This window comes from Gopherus flavomarginatus, chromosome 13 (assembly GCF_025201925.1).
Source record: "Gopherus flavomarginatus isolate rGopFla2 chromosome 13, rGopFla2.mat.asm, whole genome shotgun sequence".
NCBI classification, from domain to species: Eukaryota; Metazoa; Chordata; order Testudines; family Testudinidae; genus Gopherus; species Gopherus flavomarginatus.
In genome coordinates this window covers 6647811-6669497 of record NC_066629.1, presented here as the reverse complement: position 1 = coordinate 6669497, position 21687 = coordinate 6647811, and the positions used below count along the sequence as shown (strand labels likewise).

General features: G+C 45.9%; 1 protein-coding gene across 1 annotated transcript in view; it reads right to left on the bottom strand.

Annotated features, from left to right (window-relative positions):
* Positions 1-21687, bottom strand: part of LOC127033619 (putative bifunctional UDP-N-acetylglucosamine transferase and deubiquitinase ALG13) — a 59084-nt gene that overhangs the window by 32334 nt on the left and 5063 nt on the right. The window contains 14 exon segments of the mRNA XM_050921603.1: positions 6517-6667; positions 6867-6980; positions 7156-7375; positions 7768-7895; positions 9071-9171; positions 9896-9960; positions 12306-12414; positions 13305-13380; positions 14417-14600; positions 14868-14949; positions 16371-16443; positions 17415-17435; positions 17633-17679; positions 21057-21107. Coding sequence (XP_050777560.1) covers positions 6517-6667; positions 6867-6980; positions 7156-7375; positions 7768-7895; positions 9071-9171; positions 9896-9960; positions 12306-12414; positions 13305-13380; positions 14417-14600; positions 14868-14949; positions 16371-16443; positions 17415-17435; positions 17633-17679; positions 21057-21107 — 1422 coding nt within the window.

Below are 21687 nucleotides of genomic sequence, written 5' to 3'. Positions count from 1 at the left end.
GATAATGGAGCAAGTAATTAAAGAAATCATCTGCAAACACTTGGAAGGTGGTAAGGTGACAGGGAATAGCCAGCATGGATTTGTAAAGAACAAATCGTGTCAAACCAATCCGATAGCTTTCTTTGATAGGATAACAAGCCTTCTGGATAAGGGAGAAGGAGTGGATATGGTATACCTAGACTTTAGTAAGGCATTTGATATGGTCTCGCATGATATCCTTATCAATAAACTAGGCAAATACAATTTAGATGGGGCTTCTATAAGGTGGGTGCATAACTGGCTGGATAATCGTACTCAGAGAGTAGTTATTAATGGCTCCCAATCCTGCTAGAAAGGTATAACAAGTGGGGTTCCGCAGAGGTCTGTTCTGAGACCGGCTCTGTTCAATATCTTCATCAACGACTTAGATTTGGCATAGAAAGTACGCTTATTAAGTTTGTGGACGATACCAAACTGGAAGGGATTGCAACTGCTTTGGAGGACAGTGTCAAAATTCAAAATGATCTGGACAAACTGGAGAAATGGTCTGAGGTAAACCGGATGAAGTTCAATAAAGACAAATGCAAAGTGCTCCACTTAGGAAGGAACAATCAGTTTCACACATACAGAATGGGAAGAGACTGTCTAGGAAGGAGTATGGCAGAAAGGGATCTAGGGGTCATAGTGGACCACAAGCTAAATATGAATCAACAGTGTGATACCGTTGCAAAAAAAGCAAACGTGATTCTGGGATGCATTAACAGGTGTGTTGTAAACAAGACATGAGAAGTCATTCTTCCGCTTTACTCTGCGCTGGTTAGGCCTCAACTGGAGTATTGTGTCCAGTTCTGGACATCGCATTTCAAGAAAGATGTGGAGAAATTGGAGAGGGTCCAGAGAAGAGCAACAAGTACTATTAAAGGTCCTGAGCACATGACCTATGAAGGAAGGCTGAAGGAATTGGGTTTGATTAGTTTGGAAAAGAGAAGACTGAGAGGGGACATGATAGTTTTCAGGTATCTAAAAGGGTGTCATCAGGAGGAGGGAGAGAACTTGTTCACCTTAGCCTCCAATGATAGAACAAGAAGCAATGGGCTTAAACTGCAGCAAGGGAGATTTAGGTTGGACATTAGGAAAAAGTTCCTAACTGTCAGGATAGTTAAACACTGGAATAAATTGCCTAGGGAGGTTGTGGAATCTCCATCTCTGGAGATATTTAAGAGTAGGTTAGATAAATGTCTATCAGGGATGGTCTAGACCAGGCCTGCACAACTCGTAAAGCGGCGAGGGCCACATTACTCCAAAGAAAACAGCTGAGGGCTGAAACCCCCCAGCCTCGCGGAAACACCCCGCCCCCCCCCGGCCCAGGGAAACACTCTGCCCCAGCACCGCCCAGCCCTGCAGAAACAAACCCTCCTTTCCCAGTGCCACCCCACCAAAACAGCTGTGGGCCAAAAAGGAAGGTTGGGGGTGGGGAGGTGATACTTGATTTTAAATCAGCCAGGGGCTCCCAGCTGAAGAGCTGCCTTGGAACCCTCAGGGTCAAATTAAAGGGCCTGGGGCTCCGGCAGCTGCGGGGAACCCGGAGCTTTGTGGGGCTGGGGCAGGGATTTATAGGGCCCAGAGCTCCTGCTGCTGAGGGGAGCCCGAGCCCTTTAAATCCCAGCCCCAGTGCATCCGCTGGAGCCGCTGCCGGGATTCAAAGGGCTCTGGGCTGCCTGTGGCGGCAGGGAGCCCTGAGCGCTTTAAATCTCAGTGGGCAGCTCTGAGCCCTTTGAATCCCGGCCACGGCTGAGATTTAAAGGGCTCTGGGCTCCGCACGGCTGTGGGGACCCAGAGCCTTTGAATCCCGTCCGCAGCTGGCAGGGCCGGCTTTAGGAAGTGCGGGGCCCAGTTTGAACATTTTCGGCGAGGCCCCGGCAGGGATGACTGAAAAAAAAAAATGTAAAAAAGAGCCTTTCATTTCTTACCAACCGGTTCCCTATAAAAAGTTCTGCCACAGTATGTAATTTTTGTACCAATAGGGTTACCATACATCCATATTTTCCTCCCGGATGGCGATTTAAGATCCAAAAAGCCTGACACGTCCGGGAAAGTACAGATGTATGTTAACCCTATCTAAAGTTCTTTTTTAAAAAGATGAGTCTGAACTAGAAACGAGCTCCGCTACTCCCTGAGGGTGTGCTAGGGTGCACGTGTGGGTCCCAGCTGCTCCCTGCCCACCTCACTGAAGCAGGTGTGCAGGGTTACTTCCCTGGGAACTGCAGGGCATCAGTGGACATGGGGCTGGCTGGAGGTGGCGGGGAGGTGGCTGGAGGTAGGGTCTGGCTGCAGGCTGGAGACGGGGTGTGGGGTGGGCTGGCTGGCTTCAGGCAGGGCCACAGCGAGGGTGACATGGTTTGGCAGGGCTGGAGACAAAGGAGTGCGGGACTGGCTGGCTTCAGGCAGGGGGGTGCAGCAGGGGTTGGTTGGAGACAGGGAAGGGGGTGCAGGGCTGACTGGAGACAGGGGTTGGTGCAGGGCTGGAGGCAAGGCAGGGGGTGCAGGGCTGGCTGGAGACAGGGGTTGGTGCAGGGCTGGAGGCAAGGCAGAGGGTGCCGGGCTGGCTGGAGACAGGCTGGCTGTGGGCAGCGGGTGCAGGGGCCGGCTGCAGACAGGAACTGGTGCAGGCAGGGCAGGAGGTGCGGCAGGGGTTGGCTGCGGGCAACTGGTGCAGGTACAGGGGTACAGCCCATCCTGTATGGTGAGTGCCCCCTCCTCCTGCCTCCCCCACCAGGGTAGCAGCAGCAGCCCACAGCTCAGAGGCTATTTAAAGGGCCTGGGGCTCCCCTGCTTCCACTGTCCCAGCCCTGTAAATAGCTGCAGGAGCCCTGGGGAAGTGGTGGGGCCCCAGGGCCTATTTAAAGGACCAGGGCAGCAAAGGCATCTGGAGACCATCACCCCTGCTATCCCAGGGCTCTGGGGGCTATTTAAAGAACCTGCGGCTCCCCTTCTTCTACCGCCCCAGCCCTGTAAATAGCCGAGGGAGCCCTGGGGAAGCGGTGTGGCTTCAGCGACTATTTAAGGACCAGGGCGGCAGAGGCAGCTGGAGCCCCGGCCCTTTAAATAGCCCCCAGAGCCCCCCGCTATCCCAGGGCTCTGGGGTGTTTAAAGGGCCAGCGGTTCCCCTTCTTCTACCGCCCCAGCCCTTTAAATAGCCACGGGAACCCTGGGGAAGTAGTGGGGCTCCAGTGGCTATTTAAAGGGCTAGGGTGGTAGAAGCGACGGGACACCCGGACTTTTTAAATAGCCCCCAGAGCCCCACCCCAGGGCTCCAGCAGTGGTGCTCTGGTGGCAATTTAAAGGGCCTGGGAGCCACAGGCCTCTTAAATTGCCCCCTGGGGAAGCTGGGCCACCCCGCTACAGCGCACTGGCTTTTGCTGGTACACTGTACTGGGGCTTGGGCATGTGGCCCTCTTAGGGGTGGGCTGATTCAGGGGAATTGGTTGAATTGGCCTAAAGCCAGCCCTGGCAGCTGAGATTTAAAGGGCTCTGGGCTCTCTGCGGCTGCGGGCAGCCCAGAGCCCTTTGAATCCCAGCTGCAGGTGGGATTTAAAGAGCTCTGAGCTCTCCGCCGCTGTGGGCAGCCCAGAGCCTTTTGAATCCCGCCGCAGGCCGCACAGTGAGCCTCTGCGGGCCACATGCGGCTCGCGGGCCATATGTTGTGCAGGCCTGGTCTAGACAGTATTTGGTCCTGCCATGAGGGCAGGGGACTGGACTCGATGACCTCTCGAGGTCCCTTCCAATCCTAGAGTCTATGAATCTATGAAAATAAGACAGGAGATCTACATTACTCACTTCACCTCTCTACAAAGGAAAAAGGACGGTAAGCTGTCTAAACTCCTACCTGCCTCATGGGGCCACAACTGTGGTACCCCCAACCCACCCAGCAATATCGTCAATCTATCCCACTACACACTCAGCCCAGAAGAAAAGTCTGTCCTATCTCGGGGACTCTCTTTCTGCCCTGCCACCCCCACCAACATGATACAGTTGTGTGGCGATCTGGAAGCCTACTTTCGCCATCTCCGACTCAAAGAATACTTTCAGGACAACACTGAACAGTGCACTGATACACAGGTATCCTCCCACCAACAGCTCAAGAAGAACTCCACATGGACTCCTCCTGAGGGTCGAAATGACAGTCTGGACCTATACATTGAATGCTTCCGCCGACATGCACAGGCAGAAGTAATGGAAAAACAACATTGCTTGCCTCATAACCTAAGTCGTGCAGAACGCAATGCCATCCACAGCCTCAGAAACCACCCTGACATTAACATCAAAGAGGCTGATAAAGGAGGTGCCGTTGTCATCATGAACAGGTCTGACTACCAAAAGGAGGCCACCAGACAACTCTCCAATACCAATTTCTACAGGCCGCTTCCCTCAGATCCCACTGAGGAATACACTAAGAAACTGCACCATCTACTCACGACACTCCCTACACTAATACCGGAACAAATCAACATACCCTTAGAGCCCTGACCAGGGTTATTCTATCTACTACCCAAGATACACAAACCCGGAAATCCTGGATGCCCCATCATCTCGGGCATTGGCACTCTCACTGAAGGACTGTCTGGATATGTGGACTCTCTGCTCAGACCCTATGCCACCAGCACTCCCAGTTACCTCTGTGACACCACTGATTTCCTGAGGAAACCACAATGCATTGGTGACCTTCCAGAAAACACCATCCTAGTCACCATGGATGTAGAGGCTCTCTACACGAACATCCCACACACAGATGGAATACAAGCTGTCAGGAACAGTATCCCTGATGATGCCACAGCACAACTGGCTGCTGAGCTGTGCCTTTATCCTCACACACAACTATTTTAAATTTGATGACAATATATATCTCCAGATCAGTGGCACCGCTATGGGCACCCGCATGGTCCCACAATATGCCAATATTTTTATGGGCGACCTGCAACAACGCTTCCTTAGCTCTCATCCACTCACGCCCCTTTTCTACCTACACTACATTGATGACATCATCATCTGGACCCATGGGAAGGAGACTCTGGAAAAATTCCACCACGATTTCAACAGCTTTCACCCCGCCATCAACCTCAGCCTGGACCTATCTACACAGAAGTCCACTTCCTAGATACCACAGTGCAAATAAGTGATGGTCACATTAACACCACCCTATACCGAAAACCTACCAACCGCTATGCCTACCTTCACGCCTCCAGCTTCCAGTCCAGGCACATCACACGATTCATTGGCTACAGCCAAGCACTGAGGTACAACCGCATCTACTCTAACCACTCCGACAGAGACCAACACCTACAAAATCTCCACCAAGCATTCTCAAAACTACAATATCCGCTCGAGAAAATAAGGAAACAGATCAACAGAGCCAGACGTGTACCCAGAAGCCTCCTACTGCAAGACAAACCCGAGAAGGAAACCAACAAGACTCCACTGGCCATTACATACAGTCCCCAGCTAAAACCCCTCCAATACATCACAAGGGATCTACAACCCATCCTGGACAAGGATCCCACACTTTCACAGGCCTTGGGTGGCAGGCCAGTTCTCGCCCACAGACAACCTGACAAACTGAAAAATATTCTCACCAGTAACTGCACGCCGCACCATAGTAACTCTAGCTCAGGAACCAATCCACGCAATGGACCTCGGTGCCAGCTCTGCCCACATATCTACACCAGCGACACCATCACAGGACCTAACCAGATCAGCCACACCATCACCGGTTCATTCACTTGCACGTCCACCAATGTAATATATACCATCATATGCCAGCAATGCCCCTCTGCTATGTACATCGGCCAAACTGGACAGTCTCTACGGAAAAGGATAAATGGACACAAATCAGATATTAGGAACGGCAATATACAAAAACCTGTAGGAGAGCACTTCAACCTCCCTGGCCACACTATAGCAGACCTTAAGGTGGCCATTCTACAGCAAAAAAACTTCAGGACCAGACTTCAAAGAGAAACTGCTGAGCTTCAGTTCATCTGCAAATTTGACACCATCAGCTCAGGATTAAACAAAGACTGTGAATGGCTTACCAACTACAAACCCAGTTTCTCCTCCCTTGGTTTTCACACCTCAACTGCTAGAACAGGGCCTCATCCTCCCTGATTGAACTAACCTCATTATCTCTAGCCTGCTTGCATATATATACCTGCCCCTGGAAATTTCCACTACATGCATCTGATGAAGTGGGTATTCACCCACGAAAGCTCATGCTCCAAAACGTCTGTTAGTCTATAAGGTGCCATAGGATTCTTTGCTGCTTTTAAAGCTTTCATAGTTATTTAACTAAGAGACTAACTAGAGCATGGCAAACAAGAGGAGAGCTCCCTTTCGCATCTTTCAAAGCCGCACATGCAAGTCTGAAAAGCCTATTGCAAGAAATATGAGCGGTATGTTAACAACCCACCCCACCATTGCACACTTGTACTAGCTTTTCCTTTTCGCAAAGATTTCTACATGAACTTCTAGCTCATGACTTACTGGGACAGCAGGAAAAGCAGCCTCATCTCCTCCTTCAGTTTCATTGGAAGTTACGGTTTCTTCCAAAGCCTCAGGCTCCTCCTCAGTCTGTGGTACATGTGGATATGCCTGATGGAGATACTGCAACTGCTGGTGACTATGGGTATATAAACTTCAGAGAAAAATCAAGACACACACACGGGAGTTAAAACTTAATGGAAATATGCTTAGATTATACTTCTTTTGGAAATGCCCTTACATAAGTATGCGGAAGTGCTATTTACACATTGTTTAGTATGATGCCATTTTAAAAGCTTATTTTCCCCTTATTTATAGTACAATGTTTTGTAAAGAAATGTATAATCACTTACTGGGACACACAGAAGAAATTGCCATAGCTCTGATAACACCTCTTCCCTGGATCAGGGTACAATAGTACCTGAGGGCCAACCATGTTGTGCCTGTTTGTAAATCGAGCAGATCCTCTACGTTTAAAGGGTTAAAAAAATCCAACTACCAAGAAGGGCCTACAGATTCTCTCAGATGAAACTCACCAGTAGAATCATCTATTAAATATCTGAAGATTAGCTAGGGCTAAACTTGTGGGATACAGAACAGGGAATGAATATCGGTCTTTGTTTGTATTTCAAGCCTTCATACCTGGGCATGCTATATCCCCTGCCATGCATCGGAGGATGGTAGTAAATATAGGATGCTGTATTCCCAGAAGTTTGAGAGTAATTAAATGGAGAAGGGTGACCTGAAGGAACATTGTGCAAGGGTGGAAGAACTGTCTGACTCCTATTATAAGTCACTGTCATGTTAGCTTCTTTCCTACGGACTTTCTTTAATAGTCTCTTCCATGATTTCCTATTCATTCCTGCAATTTCAAAGCAGCAGAGGAAAAAAAATAATGAGGGTGCAAATGGAAAAGAGAAGTTAGATCAGTTAAACATCTGTACGGATCTACGTGACTGCCTTAAATGGAGAAACAAACTCCAGAGGTACATTCAGATTATAAAGTAGTGCTAGACAATTTCTTATGAGAAATTCTGTAAGTTAATATTTGCATATGGAGTACCGAGGGGGGGGGGGTGTCACCCACCCAGAAAAATGCAATCAAATGTGTGATCTTATTAAAATACTAATTTAAGCCTTTAGAGGTAGATGAGGAGAATGTTTAATAAGCCTCGTACACATAGAGTGGCCTCCTAATTTTGGCAAGGCCAAGCCAGTACTCTCATCATTCAAACCCCTCCCTTAAGACCTTACTTTGTGATTCCGATGGGGAACAAGTCATTTTCTCATTGTTTCCTCCTCTTTGACTGGGAACCCCGTCGCAAGCAGGGTCAGGAGTCACTTGTGTCACTGGTTTAAAGTTTGCCAATGGAACAATATACCTACATGAAAAATAGTAGTGTAAGTAGTGCCCAAGGAATGCATGCTAATGCAGATCAGTGCCACATTAGACAAAAAACACTGCCATCAAGTGTGAGCAGATCTTACTAAACAGACTTTTCTTTATTTAAGAAGCTCATGAAAACAAAGACATACATTTCTAAACTATGTACATCTGAGTTAGCCAAAGCCAGGGGACAGTTTAACTATAGCATTTTTAGCCTTCCAACCCCTGTGTATAGTAACCCTACTTGAGATTTCTCAGAGCTAGATGAGAGCAAAACAAAAGTCTCCCCTGCTATAGACATGTCACTTGCATCGATGCCAACGCCATTCTTTAGAGACAGATCCAGTGTCAGAGGCAGAATCATCCCCAGAACAGCACTAGTAACATACACAGTAATGTAGAATGTGTACACTAGTCAGTTCCCCACACACACTTTTTAAAATTTGGATCCCAGCATTGTCTTGGCTTTCAGAGACTAGCTAGCTATTCTCAGGATTGTATTTAATTTATCTTTAATCCAGTCTTTAACTCCTGCACACTCTTTCACTCAAGGGCACGCTGCAATACCCGTCACTTATAACGTGCACATAGCACCAGAGTTGTGCTTTTTAATCTTACAATCCAGACAGATCATCAACAGAGGTAATTTTGGGATGTCCCAACACGTGGCATTTTTGCTAGAGGTATGACATTTATTGTATGGCATTTACAAAACTCCCCAAATGAAGGGGGAGGGGCAAGGAGAGAACTTGAATGAGAGTTGTCAGAACCCGTTATTTAGCTGTGATGTAAGTCCCATTCCTAAGAAGTTCTAGAAGCCAGTTGTATAGACTCATTGTTCACCATGAACTCAGCCCAAGAAGCAGGAGACTCTTATGCATGGTAGTTAGATTATACCTGGAATGTTTTCAGTGAAAACCCAAGAGGTATTACCCCTGCCATCTGCTACCAGTGGAATGGTAGCTACTGCCATGCTGTTAAACTGGTAAGGAACGGGGTCTGGTTTTTATCTTATATTTTGAAGAGAAACTGAACCCAGAGTTTCAAAACATTCCAACAGCCACAATTTAAACACCTGTTGGGAGAGAGGTGTGTATGCGCAGAGTCACCAAAAAGGAGGATTTCAGCAAATAAGAGACACAGCTTTAAGGCTGTCTCCAGATTACTTACCTTTCTGCCAGCTCTTCAATGAACACGGCCACCATGTTGTCCTCAGGTTCAACTTCCCGGATACGAGCATTGTAGTACTCACCCCCAGGCTCCAGACATACCTGAGGAGGAAATAAAGGGGGAGTAGGTAATCCCAAATGGCGACACATTAATGGTGCTCTGGTTCCCCCCCAATGGTTGGTAACATAGGAGCTGTTTTCATGCTGCTCACATACCACTGAGCTAGCTTCAGAGTCTTGGAAAACCTCAGTCCAGCACTGCCTGCCCAACCCGACAGAGACAGTAGAAGAGTGGGCAGCAGAGGGAGAGAGACTGCAGGAACAGATACAAACAACAAGAAAAAGAAGAAGAGATGACCTCATGGATGGAACAAAGGCAGGGAGGGGACAGGTCAGAACCAAAACTGCCTTGTACAATTCAACAACTAAACTAAAAACAGGACCCACTGCACACACATAAAACAAAAAACCCATATTGTCCATATTTCATCTCCATTCTGCTGAGGTTCGTATACAGTGCCAGTCACTGTGGCATCTGTGCATTTCAAGAGTTCAGTCTTAAACTCCTCTACTTTCAGGATTTATAGCACTGGTTCCTGGTCAGCTTCCAAACAGCCTTTCCCATGTGCTATCTTGTGCTAGTTTTGAATTTACAGAAAGTTAATTAAAAAAAAAGTCATTCAGATGACCCCATCATATTTAATAGCTATAATGAGAGAAGAAATCTCTTAAGACCCTATGAGTTCAGATAGTTTTATGACTTAATATACTTTATTTAAAGCAACTTTAATCATTCATCATTACTGAATCTGCTTCAAGTACTAACCTGACATCTGTCTCCTACACAGTACTTTCTCCCAGCCAACATGAAGTAACCAGTTTTTCTAAGTTCTACAAGAGATCAAAGTGAAAGTTTAAGCTAGGTTCATTTTTTACCCATTACCCAGAATTGCACTCAAGTATTATAGGCTGAAATGAGTAAATTATCTCCTGTATTTTCCTGGACATCATTGTGTGAGCACTCTGAACTACCAAGTAGTCCCTTTCAAGGCTTGAGCACGAGGGAAACGTTGCACTCTCTCCACAACCTGGGATGCCACAAAGCATAGTGACAACTCCCATGTGACTGCCGGCAGTCGGGCTCTGGAGGAAGATTGGCATGCAAGACAATCTGGGAGGCACAAAGAATCCAAAAGCACTTTACAAAATACATATGCAACAACAGGATCACTTTGCTCATCACTGAAATTCAGTCTTTTCTGGGACCAGTGTGCAGCAATATTATATAGAAATGTTGGGCCAGAAACAAAGGACGTCCCTTTCTTCTGAGGGTATGGCTACATTTGCAGCTGTACAGTGCTGGCAGTTAAACCAGTCTTCGTACAGCTGTGTAGGGAAAGCGCTGCAGTCTGTCCACGCTGCCAGCTGCCAGTGCGCTGTCGTGGCCACATTTGCAGCATCTGCAGCGGCATTGGGAGCAGTGCATTATGGGCAGCTATCCCAGCATTCAAGTGGCTGCAACGTGCTTTTCAAAAGGGGGTGCGGTGGAGTGTGACAGGGAGTGTGGGGAGAGAGAGAGAGTGGATTTCTGGAGCTGACACTCTGTCAGCAGCTGCCTTGCAAGTTACAAGCCCCTCTCCGACCCTCTCTCGCTCACTGAAAGCACCAGATAAGCAGCCTCCCCGAAAAGGAGCCCTCCTTCCCTACCTCCCTCCTGCACACCGCACTGCTTCTCTCCTCAAGCCCCCTCTCTTCAAGCAAACACTAGCTGTGGGCGTTCCAAAGGGAGCTCATTCACGGCAAACAGAAGCTGTGTTTGTTTTTTTGATAAGCAGCTTCGAGAGCCCAGAGTTCACAACGAAACAAAGAGAGGCATCACAACAAAACGAAGAGCGTAATCTTTACTTAAAAAAGCATTATGAGAAGCTTCCAGAGGTCAGTTACAGCGTAGTAAGATTATTCCCTGTTTACACTGGCATGTAGCTATATGCGTCAGTGAAAAGCTCTGGCAGGAGGGAACTGCCAGGGTCTGTCTCCACTACCTCCCTCCTGCCAGAGCCTTTCCCTGCTATGAGAAAAGGCTCTGGTTAGCTGGCTCCTGGAGCCTTTCCCAACTGCTGGAGCCTTTCCCTGCAGTGAGCAGAGAGACAGGAGAACCACTGCTTGTGCAAGTACACACACATCGGGTTCAGGCAGGTCTTCACTCGACTTGCCTAAGCAGAGCCTCACTGTTTGCACTGCTACGAATACCCATGCTAGAGGTGTGTGCAGTGTATCTACTCCGCACCTCACCAAAAGCAGCAGGCAGTGTAGTTGTACTGGGATTCGAAAGCCCAGCCTGGCTAACGGAAGAGAGGAAAACACCAAATGCTGACCAGTTGTGATCATTTTGTAAGGCGGGATGGGATGTAGCTGGACAATTGTAATCTACTTAAACCTCCCTGACAGGAAAATTCTGAAAAGTTATTCTTCCTTTATCACTCCCAAGTGTCTGTATAGCGCTGTCGCACACTGGGAACTGGCTGCTCTGTTTAGTCCCAGAAAGGAATGGACTGAATTTCCGTGATGAGTGAAGTGAACCTAGTGCTGCGTTCACGATTTGGGATTCTTTGGCGTGTAAGATGAGATGTGGGGAGAGAGGGTAACATTTCCCTAGTGCTCAAGCCCCTGGAGAGCCAGAGAGGAAGGGACCACTTGCCTCATTTGACAGTTCAGAGTGCACACTAACCAACCCTGCTCCTTTACTGTTACTCTGAACCCAAACATGTTTATGGAACACGAGCCTTTGTGCAGACACTGCTACCATAAAGTAAAAACATAACCCCATCCCCATTTTACATCTGAACACTATCTGAAAATAGTGTTACAAGATGATACTCTGCTATTGCACTTAGCTTTCCTGAATCCCCCTATATTCTAGTCCAGAACCAGTATGTTTTTCTCAACAGATCAGATTTCAGGAGCATGATGGACATCATAGAAGACCAGAAGTACTCTAATGGTTGCTTAGAGATGAAAATAAGAAGTGTCTGGCTGGTAACAGGATGTACGCTCCACGGATATGTCTGCTGGGTTAGACAATGCCCTTTACGTTTCAGGTACATGGCTATCTGCTCAAGCCCCTGTGCAGGTCCAAAATACTTGTAAATCAGTCAATAAAATGACCTTATTGGGCCTCAATAACTTTTACTTTTAGCCAGGAATTTACAGCATATACAACATGGCTTTTTGGGTACCTCTTTTGCTGTCCAACCAAACTTCAAACTCTACATTTCGATAGATCCGAGGGTCCAAGGCTTTTAGCACTCTATAGGCAAAATACTTCTTTCGTGGGCTTTCTGGCTGCTAAAACAGAGTTAAAATGGACAACAATTAAAAGCGTGCCATATATTCACAACCCTTTCCTTTCCTTGCAGAGGGTCTAATTATTTTAAACAAGCATATACACTTTGTCTTCTCTGCCTCTTTCAGTTACACTAGGACAGGCAATTAGTTTGCTTCAAGTAGAGAAGCAAAGAAGAATATGAACAAGTCTTTAGGTATTATTTGCTTTGTCCACGAGCCTCAGAAGCCATAACTTCAACATGATTTTTATTTAGCTCAGTGTAGAGTCCGTGGTTGTTTGATTTCAGGATAGAAACTTTTTAGTGAGGAGGTAAAAATAGGGAAGGAAACTAACTAGGGGCTGACTTTCTGAAGCAGCTGACCACACAACTTCAAATCAATTACACTTACACACACGCACACACACACACACACACACTTACACACAGGCACACTCCTTGAATGTTAGCTAGAGCAGTGTTTTGAGCCAGGCCTGGTAAAATGGAACAGCAGCACTGTTCATGTGCCTGGAACAGCAGCACAGTTCATGTGCCTAAAACGAAATTAGATTAAATAAGATAAACTAGATGGTTTCTAAGTAAGAGTCCAGATGAGGGATTGTTTGCCAAATTTTGTTTTTAAAACTGCTTGGTTTTTTTAAGCTAGCTAGAGAACAAGAGAGTATTATCTCATAAAAAGCTTATTGCTGAGAGGCTCAACAATTAATTTAGAAGACAAGATAAAGAATACCAGGGCTAAAACCGGAACACGCACATGTAAGCCTGGGGATTTACACCTGTTTTATTTCCTCAACAGCAGCATTTAGAATAGGAAGGGCTGATTCAACCTTAATCACAATATCATGAACACTAATGACAAAGAATTGAAGGATTCTCCCTTAATTGCCAAACCTTTGCCTCTTCAGTGCCTTGTCTGAGTTTATCTTCAGGTGAATTGTCAGTATTGTTGCCTTCCCAGTCTTCCTCTCTAAGCAATTTAAAAATAGGATTACAAAATACAATGCAAGATTTCTGGCCAGCACTGAAATCAACAAGATCAAAGTGGCTGAATGACCTTACAGAAGAATTATGGTGCCATCAAGTGATAAGAAGCAAGCCAGAACCAAACACTATTCTAATGTAGTACAAATATGAAGTTGTGCACCTGCAACACTCAAATACACTAAACCTTTTTCGGATTATAAATAAAATGCTCTTCCCCCCACTCCAACCCCTTCAATTCAGGTCTTCCATGCAATAGCAGCTAACACTGTTTTATGTTTAAGGAAAGATCAACTCAGTTCCATTCTGCAAACTTAAACACTCCTTCAGTTGTTTCACTCATGGGCATTATGGAGTCCCCCACCATTATTTTTTTAAAATCTGAAGGACTCCTTAACAAGGGTGTCTACGTGACAAAGTGTTTAAGAACTGCCAGAGCCAGCAACTTAAGTTGAGTTCTTTCCGGATTGCACTTCATCACTATTAACAAGGTCCAATGTTGTCCTCTCATCTGTACAATCCCACTAGTTCCTACCCCATCAGAAATAAACGGCCTCCACAGTAGCACTGCAAATGAGGGCAAGGTTTGGTACTAAACTTAGGGCCTAGTTTTGTTAGCGACGTACAAGCCAGAATAGAATCCAGCTCACTTTCTCATAGTATTAGCAGTCTTGCTGCTGCCATACTATTAAGACTTAAAGTAGCATAATAGTTTCTTGCTAAAGGAAGCCAATCTTTCTGCTTACTCGTGATTTGTTCAGTAAGAAAGTGCCAGTTGACTCTAACCAGTAGGAGAGGTTGCTGCTCAACCACACGTCACTTCCCAGTCCTAGGGAAAGCATGCTGCTTTTTTCACAATATGCTCAGACTCTGGCTCGGTACCAGGACATTGGAGAATGAAGGCAGATGTTCCATGTGGCAGCTCAGAACACAACTGGTAGGCTAGTCTCCCCCCCTCTAAAAAAAACAACCTTTAAGTGATCAGTTACCATTCACAGGATATTTTGTTTTTAAACTAGTACCTCCTTTCTGATGACGTGTTGGACCCTTCCTTGGGAAGGCTATCAGAGTTTGCATCCTCACTTCTAAAAGAGGCCCTGTTTCTCCTCTTTTTCTCATCATCATGTCGAAACCAGTCAACTGCAGTTCTCAATTCCTTCTCCTCCACACCAAGCACATCTTTGTACAGGATCTCATACAAGACAGCTGGGAAAACAAAGCATATAGAACCCAACGGTTTTGACTCGGTGCCAGACAAAGAACACCTGAAGTCTGATAGGTGACCTTAGAGTAGCAGATGTGCTCACTGTGGACTTCCACAACATACCAATTACACTAAACGCCATTCAAAATGGTTAATGAGCTTTCCACTTTCTTCTCCCTTCAGTACCCCTCTCCTCCCAAGAAAGAGAACAATGTTGGGAAGTACTTCAAATACACTATTTGTAACGGAAAGAGTAAGAGTTAATTTACCCTGACAAACAGCAGCATCGGCCTGAAATTGTTCTGTATACACAGAGTCGTAATGGGAGTCACTGGAACAACACAGCAAGATCTTGAAAAAACAGACAAAAAGCTTTGAGGAAGAAATCAAAGAAAACAAAACATGTTCTAAGAGTGTTAGAAACAGAGTTGATCCCTATAGAAGAGATTGTAGCAGGTGTACAAATAAGTTTGCCTATTACCCCCATGGACACTCTTTAGTCATCTCATGAACTGTTAAAGGTCAAATATGAGAGACTTTACTGAGAGTCAGCTACCTTATGACCAACTAATGGTCTAGATGCTAAATGCCAATCACTCTTGCATCTCAAATCCGCAAACTGCAAAAACTTATTGGCCCACGAGTATCAAACTAGAGGAAAAGCTAAATACAGAACTTTCCCTACACCCTGTAATTGTGTCAAAACCTCAAGTGGGTTTAGACTATTTACTGCTTTTCATAATGCCCACAAAAAAAAAAAATCAAGCTAATTAATTTCTATCCAGGAAGGAAAAAAGAATACACCCTAAAAATCTCCTCTGCTCACTTTTGGGAGATGGAGAAGAGTGCCCTTTCTTCACCCATATATTTGTTTACTCTTGACATCTTCACTTTTCTCATTAGCAACTCAATCCAAGTGTCTCATTCTAACTAGTGAGATTATAAAAAATAGTCACAGGGAACTGTATTGGAAAAGAGGAGATTAAGGGTGGATAGGATAGAGGTATATAAAATCATGAGTGATGTGGAGGTAGTGAATAAGGAAAAGTTATTTACTTGTTCCCATAATACAAGAACTAGGGGCCACCAAATGAAATTAATAGGTAGCAGGTTTAAAACAAATAAAAGGAAGTTCTTCTTCACGCAGCGCACAGTCAACTTGTGGAACTCCCTACCTGAGGAGGTTGTGAAGGCTAGGATCATAACAGCATTTAAAAGAGAACTGGATAAACTCATGGTGGTTAAATCCATAAACGGCTATTAGCCAGGAGGAGTAAGGAATGGTGTCCCTAGCTTCTGTTTGTCAGAGGATGGAGATGGATGGCAGGAGGGAGATCACTTGATCATTGCATGTTAGCTTCACTCCCTCTGGGGCACCTGGCATTGGACACTGTCAGTAGACAGATACTGGGCTGGATGGACCTTTGGTCTGACCCAGTACGGCCGTTCTTATGTTCTTATTCAGGCACCATCACCCCCGAAAAGTCACAGTTGATCAAATGGGAAGATTCCTGGGCTGTAATATCATAAGTTCCTGTTGGCTGCAGGAGTTAGTCTAGCAAAAGGTTAACGACTGTTCAATGAGAGTGTTCAGCTGTGAAAGCATCAGCCCTGCTGAAGTTAGCTTTGGTTTTGTTTTTTAAGTGGGCAAAACGTGTAGAGACTTCACGGGAGTTACAAGAGCAAAACGGAAGTGACAAGCTCATTCGAACGGAGTGAAATTAGAGCCATCTAGGAGTGGGGGGATAGAAAATTGGCTCCCATTTCCTTACCTTGTCTTCAAAGCCATTGTTTGTAGCACAGGTGGGCGGCTGTCCAGGTTCCTGGTACAGAATAAAGTCTCGTCTAGGCAAGAAGAGGAAAATCAGGAGAATTGAGAGAGAGCAGGTGTTTAATGCAAGTGCTTGTTATGAAGACATTGGAAGGAATAGTTTAGAGAATCCACTGTTGGTTAATAGAGAGAATGGGAGCAGAATATTTTTCCTAACAAGTGAATGCCGACATTAAATTTAAACAATAACTAAATTCACAAATAAGAACCATCTACTTGAAAGAAGAAATATTTGGTAAAACCTACTAGGTTTGGTTTCAGATAAGATGCATCTTTTTATTATTAGTTCAGGTATTTCTGATCTAAAGACTGATTGCTCTGATAGTGAGGCAATTAATCCTTAACAAAGTAGCTCCCAAACGGGTTAAAACCTCAGTACAGGATGCCATTAGAACCTTGTAGAAATCCAATTGTCTATTTTGGACTGGAACAGCATACAGAGTGTTTTAGCATCTCTGCCAGTAGGCTCCTAAACTGTCTGTTCAGAAGTGGCAGTATTTTTTTTTTTTTTAGCAAGACAGACAGTGCCTGCAGCAGATACAAATGCCAGTTGAAATTATAATTTATTTTAAATGCATTTCCAGGCATGTACACCGAGCAGCACTTCTCACTTCCTGAATTTTCAAGGCCACCTCATATAGCGAGCACAGAGTTTTACTTTTGTGTTGGCAGTTAACTTCTATAGCCAGCATTAGATGTTTCCAATGCACACAACTCCACATCATTTCACATACTTCCTATCAATAAGTCTCTCACCATAGACTTTTTTTAAAAGAGTTTAATAGTTAAGAAAAATGCCAAATAGATATCACTAGAGACCAAAGCCCTCTGATAATTCACAGAGCCAGTATTGCCTGGGCAGCAGCAATGAAACCTCCAGTAGTCAGGGTTAGCTCAATCTCCATGGCCACCAGGTCTTTGTTCTCTTGGGAGACTTACCTAGGATGCCAATTCAGTACATTTCAGGACGTGGGATCCTCTTTACCTGGAATTGGTCTGCAGCCACCCATTCATGTAATAAATATTGACTGGCAGTCACTCCTAAGCCAAGCTGGCCTCAAAGCTAGATGATCACAATGGTCCCTCCTAGCCTTAAAAATCTATTAATCAAGAGATTCTGGGCCCCACAGCTAGTACCCTTAAACATCCAAAGCCCATTACAAAATTAATTTTAATTTAAAATAAAAAAAGGAAGAGACTTACTTATACATCAGTGATAGAGCGCTTATTTCCAGCTGGCCAGCCCTTCCCTATGTGTACACAAATATTTTAAGATCATGTTAGAAGGTACGAAAATAACTGTTCTTCATCAAACATGGAGTGGAGCTGACCACCGAGCCTGCCCTGCAGTCCCTGGAACGCTATACTGGTTCTCTATATACCATTAATTCAGCTAGTCAACATTTTTCATGATTTTTTTTAAAAGCATTTTCTGACCAGCTCTAACTACGGTGTAAACTTCTAAGCCCCTGTTGTCAAAGCTCTAAAAGACTCAAACCAAGCTCTACAAAGGAGCATAGGCGTGCGTATGGGGTGTGCCCAAGCACACCCTAATGCAGGGGTGGGCAAGCTCGTCCTGCCTGGCCCGCCTGAGCTCCTGCCCAGGAAGGCTTCCCCCTCATCCTCCGGCGCCTAAGCGCTTCGTGTCCAGGAGCAGCCCTAGACAGCACGGCAGCAGCGTGGCTCCAGCGGGACGTGAGCTCCTGCTGCACGGAGCCATGTGGTCAGGGGGTGGGGCTGCGAGCTCTGTTGGGCCGAGTGGCAGGAGCTCCTGGACACAGCTCGCTGAGGCTCCAGGAGAGGGAGGAGGTGGGGGTAAGCGGCATGGTAAAGGGGCCTGGGCCAGGGGGTTGGATAAGGGGCATGGAGTCCCGGGGACAGTCAGGGGACAGGGAGCGGGGGGGCATTGGATGGGGCAGAGGTTCAGCAAGGGGAGGAGTGTGTTCAGGGGATGGGGAATGGGTGGTTGGATTGTGGGGGTCCTGGGGGTCTGTCAGGACTCAGCCGGGGGGTGGATAGGGGTCAGGGCAATTAGGGGACAGGGAGCAGGGGGAGGTGGGGCCTCGGGGGGCTGTCAGCAGACAAGGAGCAGGACAGGTCGGGGATTCTGAGGGGGGCAGTTGGGGGCAGGAAGTGGGTGGGGGTCAGATAGGGGGCAAGGCCAGGCTGTTTGGGGAGATACAGCCTTCCCTACCTGGCCCTCCATATAATTTTGGAACCCTCGGGCCATAAAGTTTGCCCACGCCTGCCCTAATGTCTCAAAAAAAATGGCTTTGCGTTTTAATTTAAATCGCATGATACTCTATATAGAAAGCTCACGTTCGCTTGCAGCATGTGTCCCCACTACTGTGGCACCGCATCACCATTGGTCCTCTCCTCTCTGACTACGATTCTAGAAAATTCTTTGACCTATATCAGTGGCTGCGTCAGGCGTGCCCAATGCAGTGTCTACAATATTTGTAATCTTTGTCGCGTGTACTCTACTGAAACAGCATAACAAGCCCGTGGCTTTACGTTTTAACTCAATCGTATGATACTCTCTTTTAATTTTAAAATATGGATCAGTTCGTTGTTAAGAGAAGAAAAGGAGCAGACAAGCAGTTCACGTGAAAGCGTCTTTTCGAAACTAGCACATGTAAAAAACAAACTAAGAAGTACACTGTCCCAATAGCGCCCCAACTCATGATTTTGTACATAGAACAAGAATTGGCTGTGTCAGTTAATTACAATGACGTGATTCAGGAATTTACGTTCATAAAACCTGGTGAGCGATGTCTCATTCTCTAGGACAGGAAGATGAAGAAACCTTAATCTGTTTTGGTCACTTTGGGTTAGCTCATTATCTGGTTAAAGATCATAAAAATTGACTGCATCTTTGTATACGCCTGGTATCACTACAGCAAAAATGTGGTATTTTGCGTCTCATTTTAAGTAAAGTTTAGTAGTTAATTTTTTTTAAATTAAGTTAAGTTTTATTTTCTTTAGTTTGTTTGATGAATAAAAATAACATCCTTATGACTGAGTATTCAATAAATGTTTTCCTTTAAAATAAAATTCCCTGGGTGTGCACCCTAATGAAATGTGCTTCACACGCCTACGCAAAGGAGTACATCTGAATATACTTCCCTCTGCAATAACAGTGTTTCATAGTGAAAAGGAGATGGGTCTACTCCTCAGTCTTTACAAGTTAGTGGTAAGGGGAAAACCCCTCAGAGGCTGCCTTAAATATTTGTGGGCATTGAAGAAAACCCAACAAGGGGTGGGAGGAGAGAATCAATGTGAAGTGATGATGTACCCCTAAAATATTAAGTTCCATCTTTTATAAAATTCTGATTCTTTCTGCATCTGGAAATTTGTAAAATGTGAGGATTCCTGAAGAGAAGATCACAGACATGGGACAATTAAGTATTCAAGTTTTGGCCCAATAATCCTGTGCAAAGCTGCAGCTAAACTCTACTAGCTAGACCTGAGGCAGTCTCAAATATATTTTTAAATATTTCTTTGATAAACATGCTAAATTTGCTTTAGATACTGTTATATCCTGCTCATGTTCACTAGTTAAAAATCTTCAAAGAAACAGTAAGTATAAAGGGTGCAGCGACTCACCCCTGCGGCACCTCCTGCTGGTCATTGGGAATTAGCTCTTTTCCACACCAAGGCACCCTCTTCAGGCCAGTGTCCTGCTGCCGCTCGCCTCCATGTCCCTCCCAGACCCCGGTGCCCCTTTATCCTGGAGTGCTGCCCCCTGGTAGTAACCCCCCTACACTCTGCCTCTGAGTCTCCCCTTCCTGGGGAACCCCCAACCCACTAACCCCATCTTGCCTTAGTCTGGGCTACTGCCAGTCATCACCAAGCCCCCACTCGCTGGGGCAGACAGCAGTGTAAAAGCCACTCATCATAGGCAAGGGGATTCGGGCCTGCTGTCTTCCCCTGCCACCCAGTACCTTTTTAGGCCTTGATATCAGGCCTGAAGCCTGGGAAGTCACCAGGCCTGAGCTCCCCAGCTCTACCTGATCCTTTCCCAGCTCCACCCTCCATACCATCAGCCAGGCCCTGTTCTCTCCCAGCCTGCAGGGAGGCTGCCTGAGTGCCTGGCTCACAGCCTTTTACAAGGCCAGCTATGGTCTGATTAGGACATAGCCCAGCTGTGGCTGCCTCCCCATCAGCCCAGCCTTAGGCTCCCCCGGGGCTGTTCCAAACCTTTTAAGGCAGGAGCAGGTGACCACCCTGCTACAGTAAGAAAGCAGGGTTCCCCCCAAAAAAACTGGGAAAAATGCAAAATGTGTCAAACATTTGCTATGAATTATGCACCCAATTTTGTAACAGCCTTTTAAAGGTCCAGGCTGACAGGACCAAAGTTTGGTTCCCTCAGCTGAAATTACATTGTTGTGGTTTGATAATGCCCCTCTTTTGCCCACAAGCAAGAACCAAGGCCCTGATCCTGCCATCAGATCTAGAGTCCTACTGCACCCACGCAAGGTCCTAGTGAAATCAAGAGAGCTCTGTTCAGGTGCACATGAATCTGACAGCAAGACTGAGGTACAACAGAAACAACATTCAAACCCACATTCCAGCAAACATCATGAGCTTTCTGGGCTCAGCCTCAGGAATACGAATCTGGCCTTACCTCTGGAACTCCCAGCCATTCCAGATATTCTTCAAATGATCCTTCCACATACTTAAGAAGAAAAGATAGAATTGATTTAATTAGATGCATATCATTATTCAATCTGCTGGAAACATTAAGAGTCAGAATTTGCACTTTGTATTTAAAGAGTTTAGAAGAAAACTGAAAATATTTTTCTTATTTATATTACATAGTGCCTAGGAACCAAGTCATGGCTCAGGACTCCATTGTGCTGAGCAACGTACAAGCAACAGATGGGTCCTGCTCCAAGGAGCTTACAATCCAAGTCTATATCCATCTGTTGTCTTAGACAATTGGAGGAGGAAGGAGTACAAAGAAACAATGAGACCATATTGGTCAGCATATAGGCAGTGGTCTTAGCTCAACAGCCTTCAGGTTCATAAGGCAAGTAAGTAGCCTTCCTGATCATGAATGATTTCTCCCTTGCCCCCACATTTAGGAACAATTGTGTATGTATGTGCTTAGTAAAGGAGGTAACTTCTTGCTGAAAAGCTGTTTTATCTATATGCACTAGATTGGGGTCGGCAGCCTGCGGCATGCAAGCTGATTTTCAGTGGCACTGACACTGCCCGGGTCCTGGCCACCGGTCCTGGGGCTCTGCATTTTAATT